Source organism: Arxiozyma heterogenica, assembly GCF_036370985.1.
Source record: "Arxiozyma heterogenica strain weizmannii chromosome Unknown scaffold_7, whole genome shotgun sequence".
NCBI classification, from domain to species: domain Eukaryota; kingdom Fungi; phylum Ascomycota; class Saccharomycetes; order Saccharomycetales; family Saccharomycetaceae; genus Arxiozyma; species Arxiozyma heterogenica.
The window spans coordinates 605715-632997 of NW_027042660.1; the positions used below are offsets into that span (position 1 = coordinate 605715).

The following is a 27283-nucleotide window of genomic DNA, read 5'->3' on the forward strand; positions in this document are numbered from 1 at the left end:
ACATGGAACTTATCGCTCCCCCCTTTTTTATACTAGTAGTAAATACTGTTGGAGACTAACGATGATCTTAACTTAACCGGGCTCCAACCACCTTGAAACCACCAAGAAAGGGGGAGGAGGGGAGGCATTTTGCAACCGCAGTCTTCGACCACTGTGCCCAGACCAAGCCAGTCCATCCCATCCAAATCGAGCCTAGACTGGTCCAGGTTAGGTTTTAGACAGACAGGCTGATAGACTCCAACAGAGAACGAGACGGGAAGAAGAGGCGAGGAGAGAAGAGGCAAGGGGAGAAAACAACAGGAAGTGAGAAAAAAAAAAAGTAGGAGAAAACGAGCAGCAAAAAACGAGCAACTGAAATGGAAGACGCAAATCAAAAATCAAAAATCAAAAATCAAAATTTGGGCACGAGAGATACACCCACACACCCACAGAGAGACAGGCAAAGAAGAAAAAGAAGAAGACAAAAAATAAAAAAAAACTCAGACAAGGGCTTCGTTTTACTAGTGGGCATTTTCTTTTCATATATTGCCGAAAATACGTCAAAAAAAAAAAGATTGGAGTAAATTAAAATCAAATAAGTGAAGGTTTGGATATAACCCATTACCACTTGACCCAACTTTTATTTGTCAAAGAATCTCTTTTTCTGTTTTTTCTTTTTTCAGATCCGTAAAAATTAACTGAGAGAGGATCCATTGACACCGTTACTGTGTTTAGACTCTAACTTTACCCTCCATACTAGTTCTACCTGTAATCAGAAATACACATACACATATACATATTCATAAAAATACACACACTTATACATATATATCCCAATTGGTAGTTAATAATAGTTATTTACATTTAATTATTAATTCGATAGTGAATGGAAAAAGCAATCCTTTCAATATACTCTAAGGTTAATTTGTTACTCCTTATATAAGAAAAAAATATAAATACTTTACGCTTCTCATAGTCCATTACACAATACCTAAGACATACCTAACTACATATACCAAACTAAAGCAGAAATAAATCATCATAAAAGACTGAAAAAAAGAGAAGAAAAATAAAAATATTTCAGTATACCATTACTGACGAATAACAATCAAAAAGTGACTTTTCCTTTCTGCCTACTTTTTTTTCTTTTCTTTTCCTTTCTTTTCACATATATTAAATACTTTTAGATCTGAATCATTAGTTATTTATTTGTGAAATACCCTTACTTCTTTCTTTTTGATGAAAATGGGTAGAATCGTCAGTGGTCATAAATCTCAAGATAGTCCTAATACGAATATGTTGAAAAGTTCAGAGTCTATGAATAAATGGAAAATCCCACATTATTATAAAAGATTCTCAAATAACAGTCCTAACCATCACCATTCATCATCATCATCATCATCTTCTTCTTCTTTTTCTGCCACTACTAGTACTACTACCAATAACAATAATCACATACAAGATGGTTCCTTCTATAAAATTGGTAATGTACCGAACATGCAATCTCCTTCTGCTCTAGGTATTATAAATAGTCCTAAAAGAATAGTGTTGGAAAGTCGACCTAGAAACAAATCCGTTTCTTCAGTGTCTTCAACTAATTCAGTCAAGAAATATTCAAAGAAGAAAAACAAAAATGATATGGTATTTGTTAACTATACTGTGCAAGACACTGCAGATAATAAAAATGCTTTGCAGCAACTAACACCGTCACAATCAGCAACTGAGGCATTTAAGAACGAAACTGTATCTCCCATAATAAATGAATTCCCACAACAGTCCCAACAACAACAACAACCTTTTCCGATATCACAAAAATTATATAGAAAACGAATGTTAAAAATTTTTGGCTCTTCCAAACATCAAAAATCAGTACCGATTTTACATCATAATACTACTGATGAAGCATCTGTAGCTTTAGAAAGATCTTTATCAGGTTCTAATCTCTACAATTCCAACGGTATTGGTAAAAAATCTTATAATGCATTTCTTAAATATGATAATTTAAACTATCATAATAATGACAATACTACAGCTGTCAATACAACAAATACTACTATTAATTACAATAATAATAACAACAGTAATAACAATAATAAGGTTTCAATTAGTGAGAATACATCAACTTTAAATGAAATAGATATTTCTAATATGGAATATGTTCCAAAATCTAAAAATGATCCAACTTTAGCTCAACCACCCACAACTTGTAAATCAAAACTGATCCTGAATAGCATGAATAATATGACACAATATATCAATCGTAAATATAATCAAAGCAGTACTACCACTAAAAATAGCAACAACAACAGTAATACCAATACCAATAATAGTGTAAACAATACCTTTACAAACAATAGTAACAATAACAACAATATCTACAATAATCGTAATAACATTATAAGTAGATCGATATCTGTTAATGAAGGTTTGAAAATCACACCTAATGGATTAGGACAAGTTATTCCACAGTATATTGAGCAAAAAAGTTCAGACCCTAAAGCTGTAGAAGACAACGATGCCTCTGTTGCATTTAGTAAACTGATTTCTAAAAAAAGAACAGATATAAATACCTCTCCAAAACCTTTAATTCCGCCACCTATTTCAGGTATTGATAACACGGTCTCAAGTACAAACAACATGAGTGGAATAACCATATCTAAACCTCATAGTCAAAGAACCGCGAGTGTCACATCTCTTCCCTCAAACAATTCAAGATATTCACCACTACGAACACAATCTCCTGCAAGGCCTAGATCGTCCACAAGGGGTTCCTCAATGCATCGGCTATCTCGTGATGTTAGTACAATATATAGTCCCAACACTCTATCACATGATGTTAACCCATTACTAGAAACTGATACATTTCTGGATTCTCAATTCCCTACTGCCAGTAATACTCTAAACAGTGTCTCAAAACGTGTGTCTGTTTTATCTTCAGGTAGTTCGACAAATGCCAACAAAATAGGTCATAGAAGAAAACAGGAGTCAATATCAGATAATTATAAATTTATTTCCACTTTTAGTAACGGAACTTATAGTCGTAGCACATCCACAACATCAGTCACCACACCAAACACCACTTTAAATACAAATTCTCAAACTGCCATGACTTCATCAGGTTTGTTATTGACACCACCATATGTAACTCCCTCATTGACACAACCACCAAATTCCTTATCTACAGTGTCTACACCTAGTGGTATTGAATTGTATAACCTAAATGCTATTAATAGTTCTTCAAGGCAAACAGCTTATACCAACCATTTTCAACAGGGGAAACAATCAAATGATATCAGTGATGCATTAACAGATTTTGCTGAATCATTACCATTGGTTAAGACACTATCAAAAGAACCAACAAACGCCAATATGAACAATAATATGAATTTACTAAATTCTTCCAACAATAACGAACCAAATTTTGTTTCTAAAAATAATTACAACGGTACCTACAAAACCACGGATAATAATGAGAATTTTCATAATGATAGAGAGAATGGAGAATCTTCAAATGTATCGAGAACTGATGCATTTTCCTATTTTACTGATAGTAACGCTAATAGTAGTGGTGCAGAATCTGTTATGGCCAATATATTATCTACTACTTCCACAACCACTACCAATTCCATACCTCAGAATTTTCTTATCAATGACAACAAGACTACTGCTCATCTACTTTCCAGAGATATATGCAATAACAATTTATTCCATACGATTAATAATCTAAATGAAGATCATAATTACAAACATAATAATATTAAAGAATCTATGGCAGAATCAATCAGCACCAATAATAATAATAATAATAATAATAATAATAATAATAGTGGCAGTGCTAGTCATCATAATTTTAATGAGACGGGAATAAATGATGAACAATTATTAGAACAACTGTATCTTGAATTTAATTTTGAAAATCCAGATGCTTTCTTACAAGAACATGATAAAGATAATTCAATAAATAAAAACAAGGATAAAAACCTTAGTATGACAAAAGATCCTAACCAAGATGTGAAAATCCAAGCTATGAACCATAATGGCAATGAACAAATATTTATACACCAAATGGATTCCACAGCAACGTCAGTTGAGAATTTTTCTACAACTTCTGTTTCTTCTACTGTACTTAAAGCACCAAACAATAACACTAGTACAAATAGTGTCACAAACCTCACAATAAACAACGATCTCAACGCTACATCATTACTTGTATCTCCAAACCATAACAACAAAAACATAAATTTAGTGCATGACGAGTCAAATATTCAAAACTCCCAATTATATGAGAACAATTTGATTGCTAATGAATTTAATGATTTAATTCCAATGACTAACAATTTTGGTAATGATAATATGAATGATTTTAATAGTTTGCCTATGAATCACCAAGATATTGATAGATTGACCAATTATTTTTTTGATAATATGCAAAATAGAACCACTTGAGCATGTTATGTATTTGTACATATACATACATACATACATACATCAATTTATATAGAATTTAATATTAATATATATTTATACACTTTCTTTATGTAATGATAAACGATAACGTAATATTAAATATAAAATTAAAGAAAGGGAAAAGGGTGGATATGCATGAAATGAAGTTGTATTATTAAATTAAATTAAATCTTGTCTAAATGCAGTTTGATAAAATTCTTTGTATATATTTAATCAATTGCTCCTTTGTACCTGTTGGATTATCGAATTGCCATTCTATTTGTTTATCATTAATATTCCCCATCCAGGGACCTGGTTTCATGTTAAGTATCTTTTGTAAGGATTTCCCATCAATCAAAGGTCTTAATGAATGACAGTCTTGTAAATTTTCTTGTAGAATCATATTATAGAAACTATCATATTCCTGAATGATAGTAGGATTAATCTTTTGTAAACCATCTGAATTCAAAAGATCATTGAATAAAGCTACTAAATGAACTAACATCCAGTTACCCTTAAAGGACCTGATGAAAAGACCAATTTGCGATCTTTTTAAAACAGAAGCACTATTAGTACTACCGATATTAGTATTGAAAAGAGTTACAATGTAGCTATATTTTGAGATTGATTGTGCCACTTGCGAGACCACTGCAGCGTCATTCTTACTCATTTTTAGCCCATCCTTTATGATACATTCAATAACAGGGGCTGTATTATTTAATTTCTTTTGTGGAAATGCAATGATGTTCATATCGTGGAATGGTAACAAAGATGATCCAAGCATAAAATTTTGTCTCAATTGTTTATCAGTCAACAGTTTATTTTGCAATGAGGGATTTGATTTCAATACATCTTCAATAAAAGCGGGATATTGCGAGTTGAACCGAGACATATGCTTGTTCAATAGACCTGACCGATAAACTTTTTCAATCTTGTCAACATTGGAGAAGTTTTGTCTTTTGTTGAATTCGATGACGGATTCATTACAGTGCCAAAAAAAGATAACATTTTCCAAGTTTGAGATTTGGATCAGTTTCCACGCAGTCAAGGGGTTTGGACCGGAGAGGATCTTTTCCATCTCCACACCGATCCGCTCACGAGAGATTTTTGAGTTGAAGGATTTGTTGATTTCTGGGTCGCTCATTTCCTTCAAGACATTGCGGTCGATTTTGAAGTTGAATCTTGAAGCAAATCTAATCAGCCTCAAGACACGCAGGGGGTCATCCAGGAAAGTTTGTTTTGGTGGGAGCGGGGTTCTCAAGATTCCATTTTTCAAGTCCGACAAACCTTTCCCTGTGAAATCTTCGATGGAGTCAGTTTGGATGTTGTAGAATAGGGCGTTTAGAGTAGCGTCTCTTCTCAAGGCGTCTTGTTCAGGGGTACCGAAGTTTACGATGGGTATTCTTGAGAGTTCTGTGTACTCTTCGGATCTCAGATTAACGAAGTCAACCTCGATGCCGAACAGTTTAGTTGTTGCTGTTTCCAAATGTTTAGATTTTTCAGGATTTTTATCGATTTTGTGGATGGAATGAGGTTTTATACCGTATTTTGAATAATTTTGGCGAAGATAGTCGTTTAGCCCGTGAGCGAAGAGTTCACCAGACATTTTATTTATAGCTATATCTAAATCATGAGATCCTTGACCCAAAAGTTTATCTCTAACCCAACCCCCGGTGATTCTTAACACCAATGCTTCATTGCTAGCAGCGGAATTGTTAGTATTGTTGTAATAGTTGCAGTAATCTTTCAAAAGATCACATATTTTAGATTCTGTTTCACTCAACACTATTCTTTCAGCAACTTTATAGTGCTGTGAAGGTTCAGACATTGTTATAGTTCTTCTGTTTTCCCTTGTTGTTGTTGTTGTTGTTATTATTCTATATATTCTGGGTTTATATGAATTGGTTAAAACACCGATACTACTACCAAAGTTTACAAATGATCTACTAAACATTCAGATCTATTTGCATAAGATGGAGAAAGAAAGGGGAAAAAAAAAGATCCGAAAGTGTCTAATTTTCTTCTTGTTTTCTTTTTTTTTTTGTTTTTTTTCCTTTCTTTATACACAAACAATATAATAGTATGTATATTGTAAAAATATATAAGGGAACATATTGAATCAAGTGTTAATAATTCTGTGTTATATAGAAGCTAAAAGCGATTATTTTCTAATGACAGATATGACATATAGTGATGATAACAATTATGATTTTTGCCGGCTCGAAGTTTTAATATATCTTTTTTTCTTTTTTTTTTTTTTTTTAATTTTTAATTTTTCACTCATCGGATAAATTAACATAAATTATTAATATATATATATATATGTATATACATTTGTATACTAGTTGTATAATTTTTTTGGGGGGTTTGGGTTTGAAGAAAAAAAAAAGGAAAAAGAGAGCAAATAAAGTTAGGGTTGAAGGAAAAAAAAGAAGATACAAACACCAAGTAGAATAGAACAAGAGAGGCGCTACCACCATCGACGGTAGGAATCACCGTCGCCATCTCCTCTCCCTTTTACGAAACATTGCGGAACAGGCCTCGCTATCTCAAACACACGACAGACAAGCGATGGTAGATAGGTGATGACATGTAATTGCGACACACAAAGTCTCTGATATATATATATACACATATATATATGTGTATACAGTTACGAACCCTACACATCTTTATCTGGCAGCCCTGAACCCTACGCAAAACAAACAAACATCCCCTCTTTTTATTTCTACTGTTGCGATTTGTTTTTCTCTTCTTCTCCCTTAAATTTCCGTTTTCCTCCCCTTTTTGCCCCCCTCATCACTCGAAATAATAAAACAAACAATAAAATAATCGTAATAATAATAATAATAATAATAATAATAATAAAATTTTTTTTTTCCTTCTTCTCTGCGCTCACAAAACATTTCTGTAAAATAAAAAAAAAAAATAAAAAAAAAAAACAGAAAAGTAAAAGGGGAGTTTTCGTTTTTTCTTTTTTTTTTTTTATTTTTTTTTCTTGGATCCCCTTATTATCAATTATTATTATTATCACTCATAATCACTTTTCTATTTTATTTCATTTTATTTCATTTCAGAAGACCAAAAGAAAAATATACAGAGAAAACCAAAAGACCCAAAAGAACTGAAGAATCAAGCAAAGCTTCTTAATAGCACAGGACTCACTAGCACTAAACACTAGTTATTACATTTTCATTTTCATTTTCAGTTTTCAGTTTTAACCATCTTTGATCAAAACTTAATTCCTTTTATTATTATCATTATTCTTCGGACTCTTTCTTTCTTCTCCTCCGATATCAATATCAACTAACTAATAAATCAATAAATCATTTATTTATTTATTTATTTATTTATTTATTTATTTATTTATTTATTTATTTATTCATCTGTTCATTCATTCCTACTCATAACTGATATATTCCTTAAATTATTATCTAGAATAGAAAAAAGTGAGAAAAAAAAAATAAAAGATAAAATAACATGACTTTCATACCAACAGAAATTATAGACGGTGTTCCAATCTTCAAACCTACATTCGATGAATTTAAATCATTTGAATCATATATCGATCACATAAGACATTATGGTATGAAATCCGGAATAATTAAAGTCATACCCCCTAAAAAATGGCTGGATCTCTTGGATAAAAATAAACACTACTTGGATCTCCAGTCTTTGCAAAACATTAAAATAAAATCTCCCATCCAGCAAAATATCTCCGGTAATAAAGGCCTTTACATGATACAGAACATCGAAAAGAAAAAAATTTATAATATCATTCAATGGAAAAACGTATCAGCTGATTACAAACTACCAAATAACCCCAGATATAACCACGCCACCATAGCTGCCACAACTAACACTACATGTCTCAATATCAATGACAACAACAAGGATTTTGAAACCTTTAAACAAAATAATGAAGACTTGCTTTATCTGGCTCAGTTTCATGACAAAGAAAGAACAGATTTTTTAGAAGCCTACTATTGGAAAACTTTGAATTTTATAATGCCCATATACGGCGCAGATACCCCAGGTTCTTTATTCCCAAACGATTTCTCTATATGGAACTTGAATATGCTGCCCAATCTATTAAATTTCATAGATAAAGACATCCCCGGTGTAAATCATTCTTACCTTTACGCAGGTGCATGGAAATCCACGTTCGCATGGCATTTGGAAGATCAGGACCTTTACTCAATCAACTATATCCACTTCGGTTCCCCTAAACAATGGTATTCTATACCTCAGGAAGACCTGACTAAATTCGAATCTTTCATAAAAGAGCAATTCCCAAACGAATTCAAATCTTGCCATGAGTATCTAAGACATAAGACCATCTTAGTATCGCCACAATTACTAAGGGACAACAATATTCGTTGTAATAAAATCGTCCACTACCAAAAAGAATTCATCATTACTTTCCCTCATGGATACCATGCAGGTTTCAATTATGGGTATAACTTAGCAGAAGCAGTCAATTTCGCCGATGAATATTGGCTGGACCATTTCGCTCCCGTCACTAAATCTTGTAACTGCGTAAGGGATTCAGTGGAGATTAATGTTCAGAAACTAATCAATAATTATAGGGTTAAAAATCCTAAATATAAAAAAAGTATAAAAAAGGAAGATAACAGCAGCAACAGTATTATCATGGCTCCTTTGAATAATAACCAAACAGAAAATCTTATACAATCTAATGTTTCTTTAAGATCAACCAGCCCTGCTCCAATGGACCCTTTAATAAATCAGTCTTCCATCAGTAGAGTATCGTCTCCGTTTCTGGCTAAAATGATGGACCTTTCAAATATCATTGAACCAACCTTGGAAGACACAACATTGAAATTCAATAAGAAAAAAATTAATTCGACAGATAATAATAATATTAATAATATTAATATTAATATATCTAGTGTTACTGCTACCAGTAACACCCCCACCCCCACCCCCACCACCATTACTACTAATAAACAAACAAATTCTAATATGAAGCCACTCCAAGGAGTACTATCTTTATCTCAATTACAATTGCAATTACAACATCCAAGACCATCTCTTTTGTCTCAAGATAATATAAATGATCCCAAAAGATTCATGCAAAATCATATATCGAATATCAACAATCCCATAATGTCTCCATCACCATTGTCTCCATCGATTTTAAAGGATCAGTTATTAAATAATAATAATAATAGTAGTAGTAGTAGTAACAATAACAATAACGGACAGATAAATGATGCAACAATCAATAATCAATTGATTCATCCAAATCCTATGAATCCAAATAGACCAAATAGTGCAATTCCGTTCACTTTTGATGATAACGATGATAATCTGCTAGCAATGAGTTTAACTTCTTTGGCCAATAGTGGAAGGTCCTCACCTAAGACTTTGAAACCCATGTTAAATACATCTATAGATATTAATAATTCTCCCTTAAGCAAAATGTTTTCTAATAGAGAAGGTATCAGCATTTCTAAAACACCTACTAATATTTCTAATGACATGAAGAGACCGACTCCCTTAAGATCATTTTTATCCCAAAAAAGTAGTAATACTTTTAGACCTTTATCACCATTCAACAACTTATTAACAAGCCAAAATTCTAATAACAATAACAACAACAACAATAATAATAATAACAATATTATCAGTAATGTTAACAACAGTAATAGTATTGGTAATATTAATAGTGATTCAGGGAAAATAACGGCGACGAGTTCATCTAGTATGCCATTTTTGAAAAGAACAAAATCGTCAAATATTGTGACATTAAATATATCAAGGGAAGGCTCAAGAAGTCCTGTTACAATGCTTAACCCTATGAATACAAACGGCCCTGGTTCTAATAGTTTGTTGAATAAAGATGATTCACTTCTTTCACCTACTGTTTCAACAGTGTATCCAAATTTATTCAATTCAAATGCCAGTGATAGATTAGAATCTGGTTTTTCATCTACTACAGCTACTACTAGTGCTACTACTAACACAACAACAGCAGCAACAATAAGAAGACAATACGACAAAAATAGTGACAATCAATCTAGTAGAAAACGTCCAAAGAAAAATACAGATTCATCTTTATCTGTATCGCAGGATATTGTCAAAAATGGTCAAAAGACAAATGTCAAGGGTTCTTCGGTTATTTCGCCACCAGGAAGATTCAGTCGTGAAGAAGTAATTGTATCTGAATCTGGAAAAGTGTATATATGCCAAGAATGTAAAAGAAAATTTTCTTCAGGACATCATCTTACAAGACATAAGAAGTCCGTACACTCTGGTGAAAAGCCATACTCTTGTCCTAAATGTGGGAAGAAGTTCAAAAGAAGGGATCATGTTCTACAACATTTGAATAAGAAAATTCCATGTACTCCAACTGATAACGAAGAGAGTAATTCAACAGCTAAAACTGCAGGAAATAGCCAAAATAATGAGAGTCCAGCAACTGCTGAGACAAGAACTGTAAAAGTGACTGGGTCCTCATCATCTTACTCTGCATCTGTAACAAATATCGAAGCATCGATGCCCAATGTAAGTATTGGACATGATATGGTACGACAAGAAAGTGAGAAAAATGAGATAAACAGTCCACCAATAACCAATTGAATGCATTTATTCTAAGAATACATTATTAATAATATACATGGATGGATGTTACATAATTATGTATGTTATTTATTATATATATTATTTTCTTTTTCTTTCAGTTACAATTGCCTTGTTTGTTTGTTTGTTTTTTGTTTTGCTTTGTATTAGAATTGATTTTTTTCGTTTTTGTGTTAGGTAGATTAAATAGCTTAAACATTGTGTCTGTAGTTAATTGCTTTCTCTTTCTTTTATGTCCCTTGGAATTAAAAATGCAGAATGGTCCCAGAACGCCTCCCCTTTTTCTCAACAAACAAAAACAAAAGAAAACACGAAACAAAAAAAATAAAAACAAGGGAAGAAAATCTTCCAGAAAATACACAATAGACTGTATAATGGAAATTACACAACTACAAGTCTCGAGCTTTTGTGGCCAAAACTGAAAGAACTAGAGGAACTACACTTTGCTCGACCAAGATGACATTTCAAATGTAATGGAAATGATAAAAGTGATAGTGTAATTACGCTTATTGTTCAAACGTATTTCATGTCAATGCGATGTAACAACTATCACACAGACAACTAAAGAGAAGTCTTTTTGTTTTTATTTTTTTTTTTTTGAGTGAAGGAAGAAGACAGAAGGCGAGGCAAAAGAAGTATTATTGTGTGTTTACAAGCTAAAAACTTGAGATAGAAAAGAAAAAAAAAATCTTTAACTAGTTATAAATAATGAATCAACTGAGGTTATTGTTGTTAGGTCCTCCTGGTGCCGGAAAGGGCACTCAGACTTCAAAACTGTTAGCACAATTTCCTCAATTGAAAGCTATTTCCTCAGGTGATATTCTACGTCAACATATCAAAAACGGCACAAGAATTGGTACTTTAACAGCACAATTCATCAAACAGGGGAAATTGGTTCCCAATGAACTGATCACTAAACTAGTCTTTAAACATCTTTCCACTTTAAATGACGGTTGGATTCTCGATGGGTTTCCCAGAACATTGATCCAAGCACAAAATTTGTCTCAATATCTGAATCCACTAGGCAAAGATATCAATTTAGTTATAGAGTTGGACGTTCCAGAGAGTGTTATCCTATCCAGAATTGAGGAAAGATGGGTACATTTGCAGAGTGGAAGGACCTATAATGATACCTATAACGCACCTAAGACTCCCGGAGTAGATGACATTACTGGAGAACCTCTAGTTAGGCGTTCTGATGATAACAAATTGGCTATGCAAACAAGAATAAGAGAATACAAAGCCACTATAGCCCCATTGAGACAGTTTTACAAAAATAAAGGACTTTTAAGTGTCATCTCTGGGGATTCATCTGATGAGATCTATCCTCTCTTGCTGGATACTGTTTTAGAAGTGTCACGTGCACAGGAGACCCAAATTTGAATTTTTTACAAGAATAACATTTTCTTTTCTTTTCTTTTTTCCAAGAAAATTTATTGAAGATCATAAATAAAAAAAGAATTAAAGCTTGATCAAAAAAAAAAAAAAAGAAGATCGGTTAGACCCATCCTATTTTACACTTGTGCAGGGTTATACATCTGTATTCACACAAAGCATGTACATATATACACATATATCTATATTCATTTAAATATCTGTTAGATATAAAGAAGATCTATCGAAATTTGAAATTTATATACATACAAAGATTATATATCATCTTTTTGCGTATTTTGTTTTTTACAAGTTTTACTGTCTTTTTTTATTTATTTAGTAGGTTTATTTTCATTAACCTAGCACACTAATAAAGGTTTCAATCCATTTCATTAAACTGGATCTCTCTCCCTTTCTCTATGTATGTGCTTGTGTGTAATTAATATCATTTTATCTCTGAAATTTGTTAAGACTTCCATTTGATTTTTTTACTTTCTTTCTTTCCTATTAACTATCATTATATCCCTTATCATAACCCATCCATAAAGCACACAAATATATAATATGAAATTCTATATTGACGATTTACCAGTTTTATTTCCATACCCCAAAATTTATCCTGAACAATATCACTATATGTGTGATATTAAAAAAACTTTAGATGCAGGTGGTAATAGTATCCTAGAAATGCCCTCAGGAACAGGTAAAACTGTCTCTTTGTTATCTTTGACTGTTGCTTACCAAATGCATTATCCTGAACATAGAAAGATTATATATTGTTCTCGTACCATGTCAGAAATTGAAAAAGCGTTAGTAGAATTGGAAAATCTCATGGAATATCGTACCAAAGAATTGGGTCATAGAGAAGAATTCAGAGGTCTAGGTTTAACTTCAAGAAAAAATCTTTGCTTGCACCCCGTTGTCAGTAAGGAAAGAAAGGGTACAGTAGTCGATGAAAAATGTCGTAGATTAACAAACGGAGTTAACAAGCGTAAATTGGAAGCTGACCCTAATGCAGATGTTGAATTATGTGAATATCATGAAAATTTATACAACTTAGAAGTCGAAAATTATTTACCAAATGGTGTATTTTCTTTCGAAAAATTGATTAAATATTGTGAGGAGAGAAAATTGTGTCCATATTTTATTGTTCGTAGAATGATCTCCATGTGTAATATCATTATTTATTCTTATCACTATCTTCTAGATCCAAAAATCGCAGAAAGAGTTTCCAAAGAGGTCTCTAAAGATAGTATTGTGATTTTTGATGAAGCTCACAATATAGATAACGTTTGCATAGAATCATTGTCTTTAGATTTAACTAATGATGTACTGAGAAGAGCTTCAAAAGGTGCCACAACTTTAGAAGAGAAAATAGACGAAGTGCGTAGAATCGATGCAGCTAAATTACAAGATGAATATGATAAGTTAGTGAAGGGTTTACATACTGCAGATATCATCACAGAACAAGAAGAGCAATTCGTAGAGACTCCAGTGTTACCACAAGATTTATTGAGAGAAGCGGTACCTGGGAATATTCGTAGAGCTGAACATTTTATATCTTTCTTAAAAAGATTTATTGAGTATATTAAAACAAGAATGAAAGTGTTGCACGTTATCTCCGAAACACCCAAATCGTTTTTACAACATTTGAAACAATTAACATTTATTGATAGAAAGCCTCTAAGATTTTGTGCAGAACGTCTTTCTTTACTTGTAAGAACTTTGGAAGTAGCTGAAGTGGAGGATTTTACTGCATTGAAAGAAATTGCAACTTTTGCCACATTAATATCTACATATGAAAATGGTTTCCTGTTAATTATAGAACCCTACGAAATTGAAAATGCAGCTGTTCCCAATCCAATTATGCGTTTCACTTGTCTAGATGCATCAATTGCGATTAAACCTGTATTTGAAACATTCTCCTCGGTTATTATCACCTCTGGTACTATCTCACCATTAGATATGTATCCAAGAATGTTAAATTTCGATACTGTGTTACAAAAATCCTATGCAATGACTTTAGCAAAAAAATCATTCTTACCAATGATTGTAACAAAGGGCTCAGACCAAGTTGCCATATCTTCCAGATTTGAAATTAGAAATGATCCAAGTATAGTCCGTAATTATGGTTCCATGTTAGTGGAATTCGCTAAAATTACACCAGATGGTATGGTTGTTTTCTTCCCATCATATTTATACATGGAAAGTATCGTGTCTATGTGGCAGACTATGGGTATATTAGATGAAGTTTGGAAACATAAACTGATTCTGGTTGAAACTCCTGATGCACAGGAAACATCTTTAGCTTTAGAAACCTATAGAAAGGCATGTTCTAATGGACGTGGAGCAATCCTATTATCCGTGGCAAGAGGGAAAGTTTCTGAAGGTATTGATTTTGATCAACAGTATGGTAGAACTGTCCTGATGATAGGTATTCCATTCCAATATACAGAATCTCGTATTTTAAAGGCTCGTTTAGAGTTTTTAAGAGAAAATTATCAAATCAGAGAAAACGATTTTCTTTCTTTTGATGCAATGAGACATGCAGCACAATGTTTAGGGCGAGTTCTCAGAGGGAAGGATGATTATGGTGTGATGGTTTTAGCAGATCGTAGATTCTCTAGGAAAAAATCACAATTACCCAAATGGATTGCACAAGGGCTTTCGGACGCCGATTTAAATTTATCAACTGATATGGCTATCTCTAACGCTAAGCAATTCTTAAGAACAATGGCTCAACCAACGGATCCGAAAGACCAAGAAGGTGTCTCTGTTTGGAATCTAGATGATCTTTTGGCATATCAGAAAAAAAAACAGTCAGGAACTGAAAATAAAGTAGAAGATGTCATTGATATGAATGGAGATCTTCAAATGACAAATTAGTAAATACTTAAATACATAATTATACATAGATACGTACCAAGTGTTAAGATTACATATTTGTACGAATAGCAATGACTATTTCTTATTAACGTAATTTGGATTTGACCAATTCTTGAACAGTTTTTCTCTACTTGATAGACGAAAAGTTGAAGCTATTTAACTCCAAAATAATACTTAAAATCTAACATGTTGAAATAAATTTATCTCATGGTTAAACTATATAATTTCTATAAAGAATGAAGCTTCTTTATCAGCATCTTGATATGAGTCACATACACACCAAATAGTCAAATCATGTTTTCCTACTTTGGAAAGTTCAAATGGTATATCATATTGTTGAGCTTCTGTTGATAATGTAACTTTCTTAAGAGCATATAACTCACGTTTAGAACTATCACCTATGACAATCCACCATCTTTCAATTTTCTCATAAGGATAATATTCAGAAGTTACAATCAATGTTTCTGGCTCGTCGTCTCTTCTTAGAGTGATATGCACCATAATTTGTTCATCAGTTTTAAATTTACTATGTTCTATAGTGTAGTCCATTTCGATATTAGGGTAATTGTTTATAAAGTCAGCCAATTTAATTAACTTTTCATCAGATACTGTCATGATATATTCGCGATCTTTATCTTCTAGAGCCATTACATCATATACAGTTTCAACTTTTAATTCTTTGCATTTTTCCAATATATTTCCTGTAAAAAATGGAATTTGTTTCAATGGTGAATCAACATCCCAAACAGCTTGCATGATCATTTGAGAAAGATCCATTGCTATAGTTGCATTTAAAAACCCTTCACCTGATAAAATATCAACCATGGCATTGATCAATGATTCTGTTTTACGTAGTATCAATCTTAAATCATTTTTAAATTCAACTGATAGAGATATTCTAGAAAAATACGCCTGTAATAATATAAATACTTTATAAGAAACAATATTAAGTCTTTTACTATCAGGATATTGTAATGGCAATATTTTTTCTATCCTAGAAAGCCTTAATATGTCATCTTTCTCCACAGGAATAGGTTCAAACTCTGTAGCATAAGATAAAACTAATAGGATATCCTTCAGTGTGGAATCAATTGTCAACGTTTTAACAAAAATGTTCATTGTAAAAAAAGATACACTATAATGTGAGGCAATTAAACATCCATTTAATGGGGATATTATTTCTGCATTTCCATCATGGTTAGCTTCTTTTATTTGTATTAAATTCAAATCAATCATATCATTAATTGTAGTTTCAACTAATTCACTTAAATATGCAGATATTCCATAAGAGGAATTATCAGTAACACCATAGAAACTAGGATTAGCATGTATTCTTCTATAAAAATATGAATAAGTTAACCAATCAAGACAATCTTGCTTGTTGGTGATTACCATATTGTTTATCTCATTAATGAAAGAATCATGTAAGAAATAATATAAATAACTTTCAACTGGCGCAGGTTCTGAAATAAACTTGCGATAGTAAGCTTTATGGTAATCATTTGTAAGAATAAAAAGTTTTCCCGCTATATGATGATTAGAGCTAACACAACCAAGAATCTCAGAAATTTCATCAGCTTGATAGTTAACATATTTATTTGTTTTGTAATCTAGACACTCTGTACCCAAAACTACTATCATATCTGCTTTGGGTGCATCATATGAAAAATTTTTTGTAATGAGAAGAATGGAGAAGACACCATGGTTATAAAGATCTTGGATAAGCTTTCTATCTTTTTTATTTATCCCTGTGTACAATATACCAATACCGTTTAACAAACATGTTTTCAATGCATTGTCAACTAGAGAGTTGACATAATTCTCAATCTGTTCACCTTCAGTCTTTAACATATTCCATCCAAAAATTTTAGAGAGAGTTATAATTTTTTTAGCAATTTCAACACAATCTCTACGTGAATTCAAATATATAATTGATGGTGTTGAGTGAGCCTTATTTTTCATTTTATCAAATGCATAACGTATCATAGTTGGCGTGTATGGTAAATGATTAATATTGGAAAACGACTTAAGATGAATTTCAACTGGATTAAGTCTGGTATTTGGAATATAATTATAAACATTTTCCTTCTTTACACCAATCCAATCACCCAAATCAATACCATTTGGTAAACATGACGAAAGTCCAACAATCCTAATATCATTGCTAATATGAGAATACATAAAAATAATTCTAGAAATCATATTTTCATATAGATATCCAAAAGATTCATGGCTAATTTCATTAATATTATCGAAGATGAATAATTCAATACGTTGGATATTCTTACGTTTTCTCCAGTTACGTGACAAGGCATCAAATTGTTGTGGTGTAGCTAATATCAAATGACTTTGAGCTAAGAGTTTTATATTAGATGTTAAATTATCGCCTAATTTATTAATAGTTTTCCCTCCAGCAATATGACTTATTTTTTTATTCCATTGGTCATAATTGTTGTTTATATGATCTTGAGAGGTACTGATATATACAGCTCTACCTTTATTTTGTCTCCAATGGTTTAATATCGCAAGTAATGCCATATTTGTCTTGCCAGATCCTCTAGGACAACCGATTAAAATATTTTCATTTGATTCAAATAAAACAGGAAAAACGTCTTTCTCAATGTCATTAAATGTAATACCTTTAAATATGTCGTTGAGTTCTTTATACCCTAACGAATCTACTATAACTTTATCAACATCGTCAAGTTCTCTGCCCAACGGAAATTTTTTTGGTAACTTTATAGTTTCTAATACGATAGGTGACCGTGATATACAATGCCACCACCTTTCTGAGATAACACTTATATATACTGTAGGAGGTAACCGTTTTTGTTGTGAGGGTGATATTTGGAGATGGAAAGATAATGACTGTTCAATATCGATATCTGATTCCTTTATTAAAATTGTATCGGCATAGAGTATTTCCCTGCCATCTGTATCCTCAAGAAATATCCAAAAAATTTCGCCTGTTCCATGAATGCCTTCATCCCATATCCAATGTGGTAAAATTTGGATTTCAAATGTTAACAAACTTGGTGTTAATGGTTGGATTATTGAATTAATTTTTACAGTTGGAAATCTTTGAATTAAGTCGTATACCAATTTTGCGTAGCCCTCAACTCGTATAGCTTGGCCCAATTCTGAAGGTGAAGTAAATTCAAGATACTTTGTCCATGGTAATATAGCTGATTCAGCACGCTTTATCACTTCTGTAGGGCATTTTCTAAATTGTCTTAAAGGTGTGTTAGTGGACCACATCTTCCAAGTAATAGATTTTGCTAAACTTAACAGTACCTTACTTGGTTGAGACCATTTCATCCTTAAGCATAATTCAAACATAGCCCTTATTAATCGTCCTGCATTTTGTTGAATAAATACCATGTCAGCATTCAGTGCAAATCCATCAAATTTTAATTGAGAAATGTATGCTTGTAATAATATATTCACTTTAGTAGTTGGATGAGTAATATTATCTTTAATAGGTATTGGACATTTGTTATATAATTCTTGTAACTCAATTTTGTCTTCTTGACGAATAGATATGTATTTAAATTCATCTGAAAGAGAAAATATTCTAAACATATCTATAATAGTACTACGATCAGTTAACTCCCTGTTGTAAATAGTTATTGATTCAGGTTTAATATAGAAGTAAGATGCGATACGGCCAAGTTCTGTAGGTTCTACGGAACCATCTTCCTCATTATATATAATTAATTGTTGATCTCGTAATTTAGTCAGGACACTATGCGCAATGGATGCTCTAAATGATGAAAGAGTTGGCTCATCAGAATTTCCAAATGTGTCAACCTTATACAAGGTAGGAGACACAAGCATTCTAATATACAAATATGTATAGGTTAGCCATATTATTGCATCTTCCCTTGATTTAATATTTCCCAGAACTATTTCCGCATTCACACTATCATCTAATCTTGACATTAACTGTGATTCGATTGGTAATTGTTGATTAAGAATTGCTAAATAATATTGTAAATCAGATTGTTTAGTTATAATGATACCTTCACCATGAGTGTCATATCTAGGTCTACCGGCTCTTCCTAACATCTGTAAAATATCTTGTGGTGAAAGTTGTTCCCATGTACCTTTTTCAGGAGAATACACATCAGTACCTTTAATAATAACTGTGTGTGCAGGTAAATTGACACCCCATGCTAAAGTGGCAGTTGATACCAATACTCTTAATAGACCGTCAGCAAACAAATCCTCGGATAATGACCTATCCTCTCTGGTCAATCCTGCATGATGAATACCAATTCCATATTCAAACAATTTTCCTAAAGTTGGATCTTTAACGTTTTTACTTTCAGATAATAAAATTTCTTTGGAACCAGCTTCTTGCGGTTTCATCTTATTGATATTATCAGTTTGTAGAAATTTATTTTTCAACCAAGTAGCTGTGCGTACAGTATCCTTTCTAGAATGAACAAAAATAATCACTTGATTATTATTAGATAAAGATTCAAAAACTTTATCGTAGCATGCATCATTCATAGCTGCCATCCTTTTTAAGGCACTTTGTTCACGAATACCACAAAATTGTTGGGTCAACGGACATGGTCTATAAGAAGAATCAAAATAAAAGATAAAGTCATCAGGGACTCTTAAAAATTTGGCAACATCGGTATAATTTGGTAATGTTGCAGATAATGCAATTAATCTAGGAATGTTTAACCAATATCGAGAATATAATGTTCTAGAAACAATATTTTCTAAAACAGGACCTCTGATATCGTGAAGAAGATGTATTTCATCAATAATTATCAAACTAATGTCAAGGACAAATGATGAATCGTCCATCTTTCTAGTTACAACATCCCATTTTTCTGGAGTTGACACCAGAATATGTGACTGAGCAATTTCATACTTATTTAATCGAGAATCACCCGTTAATTCTGATACCTTAATACCTAAATATGACAACCTTCTTTGAAATTCCCTCACTTGCTCTTGGACTAACGCTTTTAATGGAGCAATGTAGACTACCTTAAAACTAGAGAGGTTAAACTTATTGGTGTAATTATTATGAAAATGAGATAATGCGCGTAAAATACCTAAAATAGCCACATTAGTTTTCCCACCACCAGTAGGAGCACATAACAAAAGATTAGAATCATTCTCAAATACTCGAGGATAAACTTTTGATTGAATTTGATTAAGAGTTACAGTTTCCTTAGAGGGGAAAGCTTCTTGGGCCCAATCTGGTAATTCTGATATAGATATTAATGAAAAATTAGCAGATGGTTTCTTTGGTGCTGGAATGTGAATTTCATCATAATTGTCTTTAACTTTTTTAAAGGAACCCTCTGGGAGATTAACTTTATCAATATTTAAAATATTTAAATTCTGATTAAATTTAATTGCATCAAGATCTACTATCGGAGGAAGTATTTGCTTCTTTAGCAATATTTTCTTCTGTCCTTGATGTTGCTCATTTATTTCATTTTCATCATCTTTTTCTTCCAATGACCTTTTCATTGACAAATTATTACCAACGTCTTTATTTGAAAGATACTCCTCTAAAAGGTCCTGACAATTATTCAATTTCATTCTTTCAAATACATTATTTAGATCTGAAGGTTTCACTTCTGATAGAATTACCCCCCAAGATAATTTATGATAATTTTTAGAAAAGAATTTAATTAAATTAGGATGTTTATTATGGTCTAATATAGTTTCGATTTTTTCAATAAATTGTTTTTTATCATGTTGAGTAGACTTTAACAATTTAATAATTTTATTAAATATATTGTTAAGGAGTGTTGATTCTCTCTGATTAAAATCTAGTTGTATTCTTCTTTTGATGTAATCTTTATTTATAAGGGTGATTATTGGCAGAATATTTTTCTCCATAGTTGACTCAATTATAACTTCCTCTTTATTTGGTAATAACTTTGTGTCTAAGATATTTTCTTTAATTATTGTAGAGTTATTGTTATTCACGATATTCGATAAATTTGCTTCTTCCCCTTCGCCTTCTGCTTCTTCTATAAGTAATTCTTGTTCTAAAGTATTCAGATCCTCTATATCATTCTGATTTTCCTCAACATCCTCATCACTAAGTGAATTTGTCTTTATTATAGTATTATCATACTGTTTTGAAATAGTATTATATTTTGTGTTTAAGTCATAATCGGTAATCATATTTGTCAGTTTGATTAAATCTGTAAATCTCTTTGTATCAATAGATACACCTAAATCATTTTCAATATTTTGTTGTACTTGTACGTTTGTGTCGATTTTATTACCATTTTTATTTGATTGATCTTTTAAATTATATATCAAGATATCTGATGTTTCTAAGATAATATCGTGTGGGATGTCATTTCCTAGTAATTCCATAGTCCATTTCAGTATTTTTTCATATATTTCACTATTATAGCTATCACTTGGGTAGTATTTCAATGTTGAGACGTTATCCATTTCCAAAATAGTCTTATCGCTAATAATATTAGTGGCTGTTTTGTTCTGGTTATCATTATGGTTGCTCAAAGAAATATCTTTATTTTGAATTTGTCTTTTAATATTATCAATTTCTTCAGTGTCTATTTGCTTATTAACATTTTTTCCCATATCACTTAATTTAACTTTCCCATACATTGATGTTGGCTTAGACAATTCTGCATCATTCAATGGATCTGATTCAAAACTCTGTAATCTTTTATCCACTTGAAGAACTTTATTTGACATTTCATCATGTCTATAAATTTCTTTGATCCTTTTTTCTCTAGAATTCTTATCATTATTTAATGCAGACATAGTTAATAATTGATATTAGTAATACTAAACAACTGGGGAATAGAATATGTAGAAATAGAATGGAAAATACACTCAACTTGGCTTTTACAATTACTCTGTTGGTTTGATTGGTATTTCTGGGTTTTACTACTGAATATTCCAAAATTTGTTCAAATAATTCTTATTTTGTTTTTTTTCTTTTTGAATGTAATATCACATTAACTAACTAAACCCATGCAAAATTATATGCTATTCATACACTTTAGTAATTGTGCAATGTATACAAAGTGGCGTTTCAAGTTTTGTTTGTACACTGTATGGTCTCTTCTCTCTTCAATTACATTGAAATATTTTTTTTAACAGATCTGAAAAATTTATTACAAATCTGTAAATAGATAGATACCCAAAGAAGTAGAATAACAGAACTGATGCAAGTGAAAAAGAGATTATATCTTTACTATTGTACGTGTCAGAACAAGAAACGATTAGTCCGAATTACTAGGATTACAGCTGTTCAATTAGTTAGTGCAATCAGTTCTTAACTTATATATAATTTGATTAGAGTAGGTGAAGTCTAAATTAGAAAGTAATGCATTTGAAGGTAACATTCAAATAATTAATGGTTTGTTTTATGTAAGAGAAGTATTTATTTGATCTCTCATCTGTCACTCATCAAATCTCTTTTGTTGTCTGCAGTTATATAGGAATAGACATAGTATGATAAAAAATGAGTTCTTTATTTAGAAGTTCTTCCAGTTTTCTAGAATCTCAAACTAAATTATGGGAATCAGTACAATCTACTCAAAACGAACGTGAAAAATCACTTCTTAATAGCAACACTAAGATGGATAGTGGGAGTAATAATAGTTATCAAAAAACGATTAGTCAAAATAAGAATGTATATGGTTCCAATATATATGATAAAGAAAATGGTACATATGACAATTCTTTACAATGGTATGATAAATATTCACCAATAATTATTGATGAGGTCTCCGTTCATAAAAAGAAAATAAAGGATGTAGAGCAAGTACTTTCAGATATGCTTTCAAATTATAATGAAGATATAAGAATTATGTTGTTAACTGGGCCAAGCGGTTGTGGTAAAAGCACCTTGATTAAAATATTAAGTGAAAAATTGGTACCTTTATATAGATATAAACATAGAAATGAAAACCTGGATGTTATCAACAACAATACTAATGAAAACAGTCGATTTCGTCAGAATTATGTTATTGAATATGAAAATTCTCTAGAATTAAATGAATTGAATCATGTTGAATCTTTTAATGATTTTTTGCAAAGATCTAAATATTTTAATGGGATATATAATTTGTCTATATTGTTAGTGGAAGATTTGCCGAATGTATTCCATTTAGAAACAAGGTTACAATTTCAATCTATTATTAAAGATTGGTTATCATCTGTTAATAATCATAGATTACCACCACTAATAATATGTCTTACCGAATGTGAGATAGCAAATGAAGGTCATAATATTAATATTACTAATACATATAATGCAGAGACCATATTCAGTAGAGAAATCTTAAATCACCCTAGGTTGAAAAGAATAAAGTTTAATCCGGTTAATAACACTTTAATGAAAAAATTATTAAATATAATTGCTTTGAACGAACAGTTAATGTTAAAAGAAAATAATAAATGGGGTTTAAAAGACCAATATATTCAAACTTTATTGGAATCAAACAATGGTGACATAAGATCAATGATATCATCATTTCAATTTTGGGCAACTTCAAAAGGTGACATAAAGACTGTTGATAATAGTGTATATATAAGAAATGAATCAATTTCCTTCTTTCATAGTATTGGTAAGATTATATATGGGTCTCATGATAAAGTGGGAAATTTGATTGATGATAATGAAATGATAAACAAACTTTTGCATAATAGTAGTTATAGTCACAATACTATTAGTAGCAGTATCAATAATAATAAAATTCATAACAATAACAGTTCCACATCCTTCAATGATAATTTTAAATTAGGGCTATTAGAAAATTACGGTTCTTTTAATAAAGGCCAATTTCCAATAGAAGTTGCTTCTGAAATAGTAATGTCTTTAAGTGAAAATGACTCTCTTTTCTATGGTTCATGCAGTCTGGAAGGTTTAGAATATATGATACGCAAAATAAGAAATCAATTTAACAGCTATTCTAGAAATATAAAATGTAAACCAAACGGAGGGAATGACAGAGTACATGGGGATTTTATGTTCCCAAGAGATTGGAAATGTTACCAAAAACAACAACAGGTTAAGGTGGAATCTACTGATTATCAAAACGTGTCGTTTTATAAATATAATGAATCTGTGTTAATGAAAGACATTGTTTTGTATTTAGGATATTATTCTCCATTGATACGGAAACAATATGATTATAGAATGAAGGCAATCCAATATTATTTGAAAGGATCAGGTAAAATTGACAAGAATAATGAAAATAAGAATGGAATAATATCTAATATAGAGAATATTGAGGATGTTGAGGATAAGATTGATCTTTTAGAAAGAATAGGTGGTTTGTTTAAATTTAATTATAATTCTTCAAAAAACATTAAATCAGAGGAAGATATAAAACATGAGATAGAGAGAAATATTAATAACTTACTTCGAAAAAGAGACGAAAAACTACAAGTATTGATACAAAGATGGGAGCAAAAAAATATGTTTGAAAGTGATGCCCATAAAAATGATCTTTATAATGAAGATTATCTTGATGATTCATTAGTAGATAGTGAACAAGAAGATTTAGAGAGTTTGTTGGATGATGAGGACGAAAGTAAAATATATGAAATTTTGTCACAACAGAAGCCTAAGAAGGGGTGTGAACTTTTGGGTGCTGCAAGTCATTCAGAATCAATTAATGATGATAATGAGGAGGATATGTTGTCAGATTCGGATTTAGAAAATTTATTCTGATGCAAAAATCAAAAGTAATGCATAAATAATAACTATGGAATCGATTAATTAATCAAAATTAATACATCTTAATAAATTAATTCTTCACACATTCATTAAGAAAATAATGGTAACTGCCAACTTCATCTATATATATATATATATATATACGTGAAATGAAATAAACTAAAACAATAAAAAAGTAGATATAGGGTTAAGTAATAAATCGAAAATAAAATTTAACTATGTCATATTTTTTTTTGAAAATACATTGGATCTTCATCTAATTTTTCTATAATAATATCTAATCCGCCTTGAAACTCTCCATTAAGATAAACTAGTGGGAAAGTGGGCCAATCCGCAAATCTTTTTAATTCTTCCTTAAAAAAGGGATTTCTTAAGACGTTAAAAAATCCAAATCTGATATGATTTTTTCTTAACAAGTCAATTAAATCTCTTGAATATCTACATTTAGGTTCATCAGGTGTGCCTTTTATAAATATCATAACAGGCACACTGTTAACTAATCTTTCGAGTTTTTCATCTAGTTCATTTATTAAAGTATCTGTATCTGAATAGTATTTTTGTTGAAATAGAATGTTCTATGATAAAATAGATAGAACAATAAGATTTTAGCAGACACTAAACGATAAATTGTTGAGTAATAATTGTTGAGAGGTCACCAAAAGTTGTTGAGTTTATTTATTAAATATCTTACTGTTCGTAGAGGAAAATGGCTGAATGTTAACATATATAAAGCCAAGGATTTCATCATACATTATTTTTATCTTATTTACAATCTTTCTATATTATTATTTCTATGTTGTATATAGAGAAAGAAAGTGAAGAACTTTATTATAATTTTGTATACTAAATCTGTTTAATATAATATTGAGAATGTTTACTATATATCCAATGAATAAAGGCGCTCATTCCCAACAATTTTCCATCATATAAAGTATCGTTATTAAAAGTTTGATTACTTCTTTGCAGAGTTTTGTTTTCTTGTTTCTTAATTTTTATTGACCTATTATTAATATATAGGTCACTATAGATTGTAGAAGTGCATTCGTCCAGATTTCGTAAGAAATGTATTAGATCTGATCCATAAAATTTTTGTAAGATATAACCATCCCTTGACAAAATGCCATATGGTACAAATGAAATATTAAACATCTCCAAAATATCTTTATTCAGAGGATATTCCATATTTACAAGAAGAAAAATAAATTTGTTAACCCCTGTATTTGATTCTATGATGAAATTGCTAATTGAATGAGATAATTTATTATTTTCATTATAAAAATAAAGGAGTATTAAAAAATTTCCTTGTTTTTTTTTGCAAAGAAGATATAGTTTCAAGTAAATTTTGTTTACTTTGAATATAAATAATTGTCATTTGGTCTAGAATGAATCTTGAAAAATTGCTTCACTGTACTTCTTGTTCTACTTCTGTTTTAACAAAAAAATAGTAGAGTATTAAAAACACTGATATTAATATGTAGTTTACATTCTATCTAATAGTTATATATACAACAATAAGATAAAATGGGTTGTCGCAGGTCAGAACAAAGACTAAGTTTAGCTAAAATATTTAAATCAACGACAACTAGTTCCAAATAAATATTAAAATAAATATTATTGAAATAAAAAAATGTATAATTTAATAGTATGTCAAAAGAAATAACAAAAAAAAAAAGAGGAAAAGGTTACTAATAGCTCAATTCTTCATCGGAAGCATTCTATGTAGAAAAGTATAAACCTCTATCTTTTGTTATTTCTCTGCAAACAAATGCACCTTTAAAGAAGTCTAAAAATATACAAGCTGCTTTATTGTTAGAATAAAAAATTATTTTTTGACATTAGAGAAATGATAGCTCATTAAAGAAAATTTAGGAACAAAAGTTACAAGTTAGAAAATAAGATGCAATATATAACACCAACGCAGCATAAACCGGGTTGAAAGATAATATTCGGTGATTTTCCAATAGCTATAGCTATATGGAGTTAGGGTTTGTAGAAGAAATTTGTGAACCTTTTAATTTATATGAATTTCATATATAGTCTAAACTAAATAAACGGTATCATGACAACTAAATAACAATGACTCTATTTTAGACATTTCTTCCATTATTTTTTTTTGTAACGAGATGATAGGGTTGTTATAAATTTTTTAGAAAAATATATACGCAGGGGCACAGTTTGTTTTATAAAACATTTTGTGCAAAAACTTCTAGTAAGATATTGCAAATAATGACGTGATTTCCAAATTCTACATTTACTAATTCTTTAATTAAGCACATGTTGTAT

General features: G+C 30.8%; 8 protein-coding genes across 8 annotated transcripts; 5 read left to right on the plus strand and 3 right to left on the minus strand.

Moving 5' to 3' along the window:
- Nucleotides 1-1218: 1218 nt before the first annotated feature.
- BCK2 (Bck2p) lies at nt 1219-4425 on the plus strand (the record flags this gene model as incomplete). Its single annotated transcript, XM_064861383.1, has 1 exon — nt 1219-4425. The coding sequence occupies one exon, from the start codon at nt 1219-1221 to the stop codon at nt 4423-4425; it is 3207 nt and encodes a 1068-aa protein (XP_064717060.1).
- A 196-nt stretch (nt 4426-4621) lies between these two features.
- CCA1 (tRNA adenylyltransferase) lies at nt 4622-6379 on the minus strand (the record flags this gene model as incomplete). Its single annotated transcript, XM_064861384.1, has 1 exon — nt 4622-6379. The coding sequence occupies one exon, from the start codon at nt 6377-6379 to the stop codon at nt 4622-4624; it is 1758 nt and encodes a 585-aa protein (XP_064717061.1).
- Nucleotides 6380-7905: 1526 nt separating this feature from the next.
- Nucleotides 7906-11031, plus strand: RPH1 (Rph1p; the record flags this gene model as incomplete). Its single annotated transcript, XM_064861385.1, has 1 exon — nt 7906-11031. The coding sequence occupies one exon, from the start codon at nt 7906-7908 to the stop codon at nt 11029-11031; it is 3126 nt and encodes a 1041-aa protein (XP_064717062.1).
- Nucleotides 11032-11739: 708 nt separating this feature from the next.
- On the plus strand, nt 11740-12414 carry ADK2 (adenylate kinase ADK2; the record flags this gene model as incomplete). Its single annotated transcript, XM_064861386.1, has 1 exon — nt 11740-12414. The coding sequence occupies one exon, from the start codon at nt 11740-11742 to the stop codon at nt 12412-12414; it is 675 nt and encodes a 224-aa protein (XP_064717063.1).
- A 555-nt stretch (nt 12415-12969) lies between these two features.
- On the plus strand, nt 12970-15291 carry RAD3 (TFIIH/NER complex ATP-dependent 5'-3' DNA helicase subunit RAD3; the record flags this gene model as incomplete). The annotated part of the gene is made up of 1 exon (XM_064861387.1): nt 12970-15291. One exon carries the CDS (start codon nt 12970-12972, stop codon nt 15289-15291), a length of 2322 nt encoding a protein of 773 aa, XP_064717064.1.
- Nucleotides 15292-15507: 216 nt separating this feature from the next.
- Nucleotides 15508-22071, minus strand: BRR2 (ATP-dependent RNA helicase BRR2; the record flags this gene model as incomplete). Its single annotated transcript, XM_064861388.1, has 1 exon — nt 15508-22071. One exon carries the CDS (start codon nt 22069-22071, stop codon nt 15508-15510), a length of 6564 nt encoding a protein of 2187 aa, XP_064717065.1.
- A 706-nt stretch (nt 22072-22777) lies between these two features.
- RAD24 (Rad24p) lies at nt 22778-24994 on the plus strand (the record flags this gene model as incomplete). Its single annotated transcript, XM_064861389.1, has 1 exon — nt 22778-24994. The coding sequence occupies one exon, from the start codon at nt 22778-22780 to the stop codon at nt 24992-24994; it is 2217 nt and encodes a 738-aa protein (XP_064717066.1).
- Nucleotides 24995-25221: 227 nt separating this feature from the next.
- Nucleotides 25222-25479, minus strand: GRX4 (monothiol glutaredoxin GRX4; the record flags this gene model as incomplete). Its single annotated transcript, XM_064861390.1, has 1 exon — nt 25222-25479. One exon carries the CDS (start codon nt 25477-25479, stop codon nt 25222-25224), a length of 258 nt encoding a protein of 85 aa, XP_064717067.1.
- Nucleotides 25480-27283: the final 1804 nt, after the last annotated feature.